This window comes from Mesoplodon bidens, assembly GCF_964165515.1.
Source record: "Mesoplodon bidens genome assembly, contig: HAP1_SCAFFOLD_84, whole genome shotgun sequence".
NCBI classification, from domain to species: domain Eukaryota; kingdom Metazoa; phylum Chordata; class Mammalia; order Artiodactyla; family Ziphiidae; genus Mesoplodon; species Mesoplodon bidens.
This window is the reverse complement of record NW_027672468.1, coordinates 1-11,503: the sequence shown is the minus strand read 5'-3', so window position 1 is coordinate 11,503 and position 11,503 is coordinate 1. Positions and strand designations below refer to the sequence as shown.

General features: G+C 45.9%; 1 protein-coding gene across 1 annotated transcript; it reads left to right on the top strand.

Annotated features, from left to right (window-relative positions):
- Positions 1–7,038: 7,038 nt before the first annotated feature.
- Positions 7,039–9,105, top strand: LOC308610154 (exocyst complex component 7-like; the record flags this gene model as incomplete). The annotated part of the gene is made up of 4 exons (XM_081259404.1): positions 7,039–7,136; positions 7,345–7,410; positions 8,559–8,740; positions 8,937–9,105. Exons 1-4 carry the CDS (start codon positions 7,077–7,079, stop codon positions 9,103–9,105), a joined length of 477 nt encoding a protein of 158 aa, XP_081115530.1. The 5' UTR covers positions 7,039–7,076.
- Positions 9,106–11,503: the final 2,398 nt, after the last annotated feature.

The following is an 11,503-nucleotide window of genomic DNA, read 5'->3' as shown; positions in this document are numbered from 1 at the left end:
CTGTAGTTTGCAGCACGCAGGCTCTCTTGTTGAGGCACGTGAGCTCAGTAGTTGTGGCACACGGGCTTAGTTGCCCCACGGCATGAGGGATCTTAGTTCCCTGAACAGGGAAGAACACCTGTCTCCTGCATTGTAAGGTGAATTCTTTACCATTGGACCACCAGGGAAGTCCCTCAACTTACTTTTTTTTAAAAGGATTTTATTTATTTATTTATTTATTTTTGGCTGCATTGGGTCTTCACTGCTGTACGCAGGCTTTCCCTAGTTGCAGCGAGCAGGGGCTGCTCTTTGTTGTGGTGCACGGGCTTCTCCTTGCAGTGGCTTCTCTTGTTGCAGAGCACAGGCTCTAGGCGCACAGACTTCAGTAGTTGTGGCACTTGAGATCTAGAGCTCAGGCTCAGTAACTGTGGTGCACGGGCTTAGTTGCTCTGAGGCATGTGGGATCTTCCCGGACCAGGGCTTGAACCCACGTCCCCTGCATTGCCAGGCGGATTCTTAACCACTGTGCCACCAGGGAAGTCCCTCAATTTACTTTTAATTGAAGAGAAAAATTGAACATGAGATGCCATTGAAAGATTTTTTATTAATAGACTTTATTTTTTAGTGAAGTTTTATGTTTACAGAAAAAAAATTGTGCAGAAAGTACAGAGTTCCCATATGCCCCTTCTTTTCTTATTGCATTACCTAGGATTTCTAGTATGATGTTGAAAAAGAGTGGTGAGAAGAGGACATCCTTGCCTTTCTCCCAGTCTTACAGTGAAAGCATCTAGTTTCTCACTATTAAATATGATATTAACTGTAGGTTTGTTGTAGATGTTTTTATCGAATTGCAGAAGTTATTCAGTATTCCTAGTTTGCTGAGAATTTTTATTGCAAATGGATATTGGATTTTGTCAAATGCTCTTTTTTTTTGCATTTGTTGATATGATCATATGATTTTTCTTCTTTAGCTTGTTCATGTGATGGATTACCTTAATTGAGTTTCAAATATTGAACCAGTCTTGCATACCTGAAATTAATCCCGCTTAGTCATGCTGTATAATTTATTTTTATACATTGTTGGATTCTATATGCTAACATTTTGAGTATTTTTGCATCTGTATTCATGAGCGGTATTAGTCTATAGTTTTTCTTTCTTGTAATGTCTTTCACTTTTAGTTAAAGACATTAGTACTAGGGTAATTCTGACTTCACAGAATAAGTTTAGAAGTATTCCCTCTGCTTCTATTTTCTGGAAGAGATTGTAGAGAGTCGGTATCATTTCTTCTTTAAATGTTTGGTAGAATTCACCAGTAAAACCATCTGGGCCTGGTGTTTTCTATTTTGGAAGCTTATTAATGACTGATTCAATTTCTTTAATAGATATAGACCTATTTATTTCTCCTTGTGTGAGTTTTGGGAGATTGTGCCTTTCAAGAAATTGGTCCAATTTCACCTAAGTTATCAAATTTAGGGACATAGAATTGTTCACTGTATTCCTTTATTATCCTTTTAAAGCCCATGGGATCAGTAATGATGACCTGTATTTTATTTCTGATATTAGTAGTTTGTGTCTTCTTTTTGTCTTGTTTAGCCTGACTAGAGGTTATCAATTTTATTCATTTTTTCAAAGAACCAACTTTTTTTTTCTTTTTTTTTGGCTGCTCCATGCAGCAGTGAAAGCACAGAGTCCTAACCACTGGACCAGGGAATTGCCTCAAAGAACCAACTTTTGATTTTCTTGACTTTCTCTACTAATTTCCTGTCTTCTATTTCTTTTCTTCTGCCTATTTCAGATTTAATTTGCTTTGATTATGCTTGTTTCCTAAGGTGGAAGCTTAGATTACTGATTTTAGATCTTTCTTTTCGAATGTATCTATTCAGTGTTATAAATCTCCCTCCAAGCACAATTTTCACTGCATCCCACACGTTTTTGTTTTATTTTCCTTTCCATTTAGTTCAAAAATTAAACATGAGGGACTTCCCTGCTGGTTCGGCGGTTAAGACTCCACACTCCCAATGCAGGGGGCCCAGGTTCGATCCCTGGTCAGGGAACTAGAGCCCGCATGCTGCAACTAAGAGCCCACATTGCCACAAATAAAGATCCCACATGCCACAATGAAGATCCCGCTCATGGCACTGTGCTGCAACTAAGACCCAGAGCAGCCAAATAAATAAATATTTTAAAAACTTAAACATGATATGCCATTTTTCATCTATCAGATTGGACAAAATGTTAAAGCTTGATAATATTTAGTGTGGGTTAAGGTGGTATAAGGGAGTATAAGGCACATTTGTACATTGCTATTGGAAATATAGATTAGTTCAACCATTTTGGATGGCAATTTGTACATATCTGTACAAATTTAAAAGGGGTATACATTTTGATTTAGCAATTCCACTCTCAGAAGGCTGAGAGCAGAGTGTATGTACATACAGGGGGCAGAGTTTGCAATAGTAAAATACCAGGGAACAACCTAAATGTCCAATAATAGAGACTGCTTCAATATATAATATCTATTCAGTGAAATACTATGCAAAGGCTATGCAAAGAATACCCTGTTATTGAAAGATGGTCAAGGTATACTGTTAAGTGAACATGCAGGCTACAAGAATAGTATGTTTAATGAGATAGCATTTGTGGGTTTTTTTTTCTTAAGGATAACTTATTCTGTTTATAATATGCTTGGATTTGTATGGATACATCTGGAAAGTCATAACTGCGGTTATATCTTGAACAGAGGTGCTTGGGGCCAAGGAGGAGGTGGGCACTTTCCGTTCTTCACTTTATACCTTCTTTACAGTTTGAATTTTTAACCTTGAATAAGTATTACATTTAATTTGAAGAGCAGATTTAAACCCAAATTGCAGATTTGAGCCCACAGGTGGCTTGAAGGATGCTAAGCATTTCCTTTGCTGTCTCTGCCTTATATGAGAGCATGAGAAAGGCTGCCGATCCCTGGGCTTTGGGCACCCTGGTCCTTTCTCTCATTTTATATATAAGAGGATTTCAAGAGAAAAAAAAGAAAGAAAACCCTCCTGACCACTGTGTCAGATGGCACTGTTGATGGCTGGCTGGCGGTTTGTAAATGAAGAAAAGAGAGTCATTTTAATCACTACAGAAAAAATGAAGATTTGTTTTCTTCCTTTTGGTTTTCTTTTTTGGCCATGTGGGATCTTAGTTCCCTGACCAGGGACTGAACCTGAGCCCTTGGTAGTGAAAGTACAGGGTCCTAACCACTGGACTGCCAGGGAATTCCCTAGATTTGTTTTCTTAGATGTGTTTTTATAGAAAGGTAATTTAAACTCATCATCTTTAGAAACTAGAGAAAAAGAATCATCCATCTCCTCTACTTACCATTTTAGTGTTTTGTGGTGTTTTCCTGACTTTTTTTTGCAATGCAGCTATCATATTTTAAATGGCTGTCATCCCAGGGAACATATACTCTTGTGATCTGCTTTTGTGGCTGTTATGTCATACCGTATTCATTTTCAATATTGCTGCAGGGCCAGGAAACATTAATTTAGAGGAATTATATAGCTAATTCCTCAGAAAGAGCACAAAGTCCAGAATTCGGAAGTTACCAAACTAAAGAACAGGCTGTTGGGACTTCCCTGGTGGTGCAGTAGTTAAGAACCTGCCTGCCAGTGCAGGGGACATGGGTTTGATCCCTGGTCCAGGAAGATCCCACATGCCGCAGAGCAACTAAACCCATGAGCCACAACTATTGAGCCTGCACTCTACAGCCCGCAAGCCAAAACTACTGAGCCCGTGGGCCACAACTACTGAAGTCCACACACCTAGAGCCCATACTCCACAACAAGAGAAGCCACCTCAATGAGAAGCCCACGCACTGCAACAAAGAGTAGCTCCTGCTCGCTGCAACTAGAGAAAGCCCACACGCAGCAATGAAGACCCAATGCAGCCAAAAATAAATAAAATAAATAAATTTATTTTTTAAAAAAAGAACAGCCTATTGGGGAACAAGCTCTTCCTCCCCCCTCCCTGTGGAAAGAGCATCTCTGTGAGTGGGCAGCTGAGGGCTCCCTGGTGACCTGCACCTTTGTGTTCTGAACAAGTTTGCGAATGAAAGCCAAGCTTCTGAGGCTGCAGCTGAAACAGCACTTGCTCCTTTTGCTAAAGCAGCTTGTGCTGAGCATAGTTGGGGAATTACAGCTTTTACTGAGTCAATGTCCACTTGTCAACATCAGCCTGACATTGGATTGGGAATCATTGGAACTCATCTTTTCATTCTGTCTACCCTTTACTAGATATGGTTGCTATAAAAATAATAACTTGCTTTTCACAGTGGATTTTCTTGAAAATCAGATTGGCAGTTTTGCATAACAACAATCAGAACTCCTAAGCTACCCAGCATGGGGAGACCGAGAACAGCCTTAGCTGTACCGTGTCCTGGCCAGCTGTGCTGACTCAGTGCAGCTGACCTCTCTGAGCCTGACCTTCCTTGTCTGCAGAAGGGAGACAATAGCTGTGCCTGACTGGTGAGTTTATTGTGAGGATTAGACAAGATAACACAAGGTGGGGCTTGTAACAGAGATGGGCAAACAGAAGGCTCTCAACTGAGTTGGCTACCAAATTACCCTTAGAGAAGGAAACTGGAGAAAATATAAAAACCCACACACATGTGTAGTTTATTTACAAAATTGCAGTGATAATATACAAAGCTCAAAGTATTTGTTCACAACCATAGAGGATTTTTATTTTAATTAATTTATTTAGTTTTGGCTGTGTTGGGTCTTCCTTGCTGCGTACGTGCTTTCTCTAGTTGCGGCGAGCGGAGGCTACTCTTCGTTGCGGTGCATGGGTTTCTCATTGTGGTAGCTTTTCTTGTTGCGGAGCATGGGCTCTAGGCATGCAGGCTTCCATAGTTGTGGCTCACAGGCCCTAGAGCGCAGGCTCAGTAGTTGTGGCACATGGGCTTCGTTGCTCTGCGACATGTGAGAACTTCCCGGATCAGGGCTTGAACCCTTGTCCCCTGCATTGGCAGGCGGATTCTTTTTGTTTTGTTTTGTTTTGTTTTGTTTTTTGGGGGTACGCGGGCCTCTCAGTGCTGTGGCCTCTCCCGTTGCGGAGCACATGCTCCAGACACGCAGGTTAATCGGCCATGGTTCACGGGCCCAGCCGCTCCATGGCATGTGGGATCTTCCCAGACCGGGGCACGAACCCGTGTCCCCTGCATCAGCAGGCTGACTCTCAAGACACTGCACCACCAGGGAAGCCTGGAAGGTGAATTCTTAACCACTGTGCCACCAGGGAAGCCCCATAGAGGATTTCTTCCTGAGACCTATAGAGCAAGATGTTATCAATAGTTTCTGAAGCATTTTTTTGTCTTGTTTTGTTTTTTTGGCTGTGCCGCATGGTGTGTGGGATCTTAGATCCCCCACCAGGGATTGAACTCGGGCCGTGGCAGTGAAAGTGTCGAGTCCTAACCACTGGACGCCAGTGCCACCCTCTAGCCCACTTATTCTTTACTGTGGCCCCTAGCAGTTTAAACTTCTCCCTTCACTTAGTTCTCAGGACTGCACAAGGACCACCTCAGCTAAATCATCCTAGGTATCCTTACACAAGGACTCTGCCTTTTTATCTCCCTCATCTGCAATAGGGCTGCACCTCCTGGATATTTCCTTCATCAGCACTTTCACGGCCACCCACCAGATCTGAAATTGTCCTCTTGCCCCAGAAGAGCTGCCTAATCCTCCTGCAGGCTCTCTGTCCCACTTCTTTCTCCTCTTTGTGGAACTGGGTCCTGGGAGGGCCTTGGGAACTCTATGGCTTGGTGCCCACCAGCGTATGCCTCATCGTCTATCTACCTGTACCTGGATGTCAGGTCCACAGACGAACTGAACAAAGCTGTGTGGCCACTTACTTCCCCAGGGCTGGGGGCAGAGACAGGGTGAACAGGGAAGGGATGGAGGAAGGAGTAACTAGGTTTTGCAGGAGCTGGCTCTGGTGGTGAATCCAGAACATCCATCCCTGCAGGAACCTTGATTCAGGTCCCCCTTCCCGCCCCAGAGCTGTACTTAGAGGAGAGTCTGGGCAGAGGAACTGAGACATTCTGGCACCCTGCAGCAGGGACCCTAGCAGCTCTCCAAGCCTTTCTGATTTCCTCAGAGGCCCTGTGAGCAATGCTCCCCGTGTGTCTGAATACCTGCAGGCAGGCCTCAACCTCTCCTTAACTGACACCACCACCTGGGCCCCAAGCCCTCAGACAGGTCTGGGCTCTTTCAGCCTTCCCCTTGCACTGTTTCCAGATGTAGGAAAACTCCCCGCTGAAGCCACTTCTCTACCCGTCCAGGTCCTCAGCCCCGTCACCCGCCCCCTCCCCCCAGCAGGGTCCTCACCACCAGCAAATAAAACCACACAGTTCTCTACAAAACAGACTGCTTCCAGTGGAGCTTGGGGCTTGCTCTCCGGTCCCATCCAAATCCCTGGGATGGACGCACCGAGAACTCCCGCCACAGGAATTTGGCTGAGCCCCTCCACAAGGCAGGATTGTAGTTATGGGTGCCACTGGGACCATGGGCGACCACTCTGTCCCCATACGAGGGCTTGCACACAGGGCCCGTTCCATGAGCTTTAGGGCCGAAGGTGGACAAGATTATACAGGCTCCTTGTTCATTAAATGGGCACACATTAGGCGCCTGCTGTGTGATAAACTCTGTGCTATGCTTTGTGGGGAGTGCGACATCGATGCCTGGATCCAGACTTCGATCTGGAGAAACGAATTCGTCATTGATCTTTGTGAGAAGAGTCAGCCTTCCCACGAAGACGACAAGTGAGTTGTAACTGTTGTGACAATACACCGCTCAAGAGAACCTTCTCTGTTGAGGGTGGAAACCCGCATCAAGGATAAACCCGAACACTGTTCTCTGCCACACCCAAGATGGCCACCTGCCCGGGGCCCCTGTACTGAGTTGCACGCAGGCGCACTCAGCCTGCCACTCCTAACATGGCACATCAGAGCGGCAACTCAGAGCGGGGCCACGGGCGGAAGTGGGTGTGACAGGAATGGGAGCCCAGAGGGCACTCGGAGGCGAGGTACTGGGCAGTGAGAGCCGCTGGGAGGGTCGAAGTCATGATCCCCCCACAGGAGGCGTCCACCTGGCGGCGGGAGATCGAGGACAAGCTGAAGCAGGTGGGGCTGGAGCTGGGGAGGCGGGGGAGGAGGTGAGGGAGGGGGGCGAGATGCGGGCCGGGCCTCTACTCAGGGAGGCGGCGGGAGTGGGAGGGGGCCCTCCCTGCGAGGAGACCTTGTCTCCTAGGGGCGAGGCCGTGGATCTAGGACGCGGTGGTCTCCTTTAGCCTTCGGCTTCTGGTGATGTCCTTGCATGCGCTCCCCCCAGGAGGAGGAGACGCTGTCCTTCATCCGAGACAGACTGGAGAAGAGTGACCAGCTTTCCAAGAACATGGTGAGTAACCCCTCAGCTGGGAGGGCTTCCAGACGCTGGAGGAGAACCCTGCGACCCGGTAGTTCTGGCACCTAAGGCCTGGAGGTGTGGGTCTGGGTAGTGGTGGTGGTAACCTGTGGGTTTCTCTAGCAACAGTGTGACACGTCTCTTAACACTCCCTTCCCCTTGTCCGCCCCTTCGCTGAGGATGCTGCAGCCCCCACTGGCCTGGACTTTCTGCTTTCTGCCTAAGTTCTCCATTCTTCCTTCTCTCCTTCTGCAGACATTTAGTGAGACTGACTTAGGTGGGCTGGGTACTGGCCATGCGTCATCGTCAATTCAAGTGAGGGTTGGATGGCTGGGTTACCACTTCTGAGATTACTGAGGGCAGAAAAAGACTCAGCCTTCACCCCAGAGGGCTTGAGGTGTAAAATGAGCTCTGAAGTCAGAGAGATCTGGGGTCTAGTCCCCGCCCCTCCACCTATTTGTGTGTGGCCCCTGACAGGTAACTCTGAGCCTCAGTTACTTCCTCTGCTAAAACAGACGATGCCAACCTCCAGTGTAACTGTGAAGGTCATAGAAGCCAATGCATGCAGATGCATTTTGCATAGTACCTGGTATACAATAGGTCCTCAGTAAATATGAGTTTCCTTCCTTGTTCCTAGAGAAGACTGGAAAAGCACAAACTGAGCAGATACAAACTTGAGTATGTTTTTAATAATACAGTCATCAGGTGCTAGGCCTTACTTAATGAGATTCACTCTTAGAGAGAAAGGGTTTTGAAGGTACCAGCAATGCATTTGAGGCTACTCTGTATGAAACTATTTCCTGTTCAGTCCAGGAAAGCATCAGAGAGAATAGAGATTGAGATTTGGCTTCAAAGGTTGGAAGGGAAGCCATCCTGAGGTGTTATCTGAGGAGGAGTTAATTTAATGCTTGACTTGCCTTCAAATCAAACTTCAGCCAATTTATTTGGGCCACCTCCTATGTGCCAGGCACAGGGTAGGTTCTGGGGATACAGTGGTGAACAGATATACCCTGTCCCTTCCCTCATGGAGCTTATTGTCTAGAAAACCAGAGAAGAGGCAGCAATTGCCAAAGACCTGGTGGGTGGCAGAAGCAGTGCTGGGACAACCCTGAGGCCTGAGAGCATGGAGCTTCCCCCCGCAGGTGTCTATCCTGTCATCCATTGAGAGTCGCCTTATGAAGCTGGAGAACATCATCCCTGTGCACAAACAGACGGAGAACCTGCAGCGGCTGCAGGAGAATGTTGAGAAGACCCTGTCCTGTCTGGACCACGTTATCAGCTACTACCATGTGGCCAGTGACACTAAGAAGATCATCAGGGAGGGGTGAGCTAGGGCCAGAAGGTCACATTCCTAAGGCCTCTTGCACCAGTGGCTGTAGGCCTTGGAAGGGAGGAGTAGATATATTTGAGCCTCGAGTCCCCTGTGTTAATTCTCTTCTCCCCTTTCCAAATACCATTCTCTTGGTCCTTCCTCTTCAACTTCCATCTGCCCAGGCTAATAGGACTTTTCTCCTTTCCAGCCCCCCAGGTAGGCTGGAAGAGTACCTGGGCAGCATGGCTAAGATTCAGAAGGCTGTGGAGTATTTCCAGGACAACATCCCAGACAGCCCAGAGCTCAACAAAGTGGTAAGGGGCCAGCAGAGTGATGTGAGAGGTTTGGGGACACGAGTCACAGCCCTGGTCTCATGAGAGACACTGAACCAGCTTAAAAGAGAATATAGTAGAATAAACAGAAGTATATAATACCATACACATACTGTAGGCATTAAGATCTCTGTCTCAGAAATTACAGGTATACATTTTTATTGCATCTTAATAATTTAACTAAATTATAAGTTAAATATGAAGTATAAGTTTAACATTTGATTTTTATAAATGCATGGGTATTTTTTTATTGTAGCAAAAAATGCATAATATAAAATTTGCCTTTTTAACCATCTTTAAAGGAACAGTTCAGTGACATTAAGTACGTTCACACTGTCGTATAACCATCTCCAGAATTCTTTTCATCATCTCAGACTGAAACCCTGTACCCATTAAACACTAACTCCTCTTTCTCCTCCCCACCAATCCCTGGCCATCATCACTCTACTTTCTGACTCAATGAATTTGACTAGTCAGGGGACCTGCATTCATGTTTTCATATTCAATTTTTTTGTGTCATATCTTTGTGTTTAAGTTTTGGGGTCTTTAGATCACCAGAGGGAGATGGAGAAGGGCTGGGAAGTGAGATTTACTCAATGCATTGAGGAAAGGAGAGAATGCAGACAGGAGAAAAGGTGGGAGCAGAGGCCCAGACATCCCAGCCACTGAGGAACATTAGAGGGCAGGCCAGCTTGGACCCCCAGTCACCTGGCACACCTTCCTGGTGGCACCACAGTTCTTGCCCTGAGGCGTGTGTCTTACCCAGAAGAGGGGGTGGGCTGGGGAACAAAGATGGGAAACTGGCTTTTCTCCCACCCAGAAAGCTGTTGCTTAGAACAGTGCCTCCCAGCTTTTCTCCCATCGTGGCTCCATCAGAAATGAGAATGTTTGTGTGGCACACTGGGGTAAAGTAACTAGCCAGTGGTCTCTGGCTGTACACAGCGCCACCTGGCTACCCGGAGGACTGATAAGATCAATACCTCGGCACACCAGTAATGCAGTGGGCACACACCAGTAAAACCATAATACTGCAGCCCTTGGGTGGGCAGCCTGGACTCAGAGATTGGGATGCCAGGGGCTGGAGAACTTGATTCTTGAGGGTCTCTACCAAGTTTGGATCACAGAGTGAAGAGCTCTGTGCTAGAACTTGGGTGTGGGAGTGGATTAGAGAAGGAGAATACAAAAAATATGCTATAGGTTTACCCTAGGGGACGTACTTTTCATTTAAGCAGAAATGCTCCAACTCCTCTATTTTTAAAACATCTTTACTGAGATATAATTCACATACCATAAAATTTACCCATTTAAAGTATAAAACGCAGTAGTTTTAGTATAATCACAGAGTTGTGCAACAACACCGGAATAGGGCTTCCCTGGTGGCGCAGTGGTTGGGAGTCCGCCTGCCGATGCAGGGGATACGGGTTCGTGCCCCGGTCTGGGAGGATCCCATATGCTGCGGAGCGGCTGGGCCCGTGAGCCGTGGCCGCTGGGCCTGCGCGTCCGGAGCCTGTGCTCCGCAACGGGAGAGGCCACAACAGTGAGAGGCCCGCATACCACAAAAAGAAAAAAAAAAAAAAAAAAAAAAAACACCGGAATAACTTTTATAACATTTTCATTGCCTAAAAAAAGAAATCCATTGGCAGTCACTCTTCTTCCCTTCCCTCCCCCATTCACCCAGCCTCTGGTAATCACTCAGCTATTTTCTGTCTCTGTAAATTTACCTATTCTGGACTTCTCCTGAAAATGGAATCACACAATATGTGACCTTTTGTGTCTGGCTTCCTTCACTTAGCATAATGTTTTCAAGGTTCATCTATGTGGTAGCGTGTGGCAGTGTTTCATTCCATTGTATGGTTGAATAATATTGCATTGTATGGATCTGCCACGTTTTGTTTATCCGTCCATCACTTGGTGGACACTCCACTTTTTGGCTGTTATGAACAGTGTTGCTATGAACCCTTGTGTATGAACTTTTCTGTGAACATATATTTTCAATTGTCTTATCTGCTCTGGATACCTGTCACTTGTCAGATACATGACTTGCAAGTATTTCCTCTCATTCTGTGAATTGTATTTTCACTTTTTTGATGGTGTCATTTACAGCACAAAAGTTTTTAATTTGATGTAGTCCAATTTATCTATTTTTTTTCTTTTGCAAACCCTTTTCTAACAAGAACACAAATTAATGGTACAATGAGAAAATAATCAGCTGATATCTGTGAAGCACCTACTTCTTGTAAAACTCTGGGTTTCACCTATGAACATCCATTTTGAGAGAACACAAGGGAAATAAATAATCAAGGAAAGCTTCCCGGCATTTATTCTCTGGGAAAAAGGAAGTGAAGGCAGAGGAGGGCCGAGGCCCTGACTCAGGAAGGCAAAGGAAGGGGATGGGGAGGCGAGGGCCTGCTGAATGCTGGAACAGCCGTGGACCCTCTTTCTT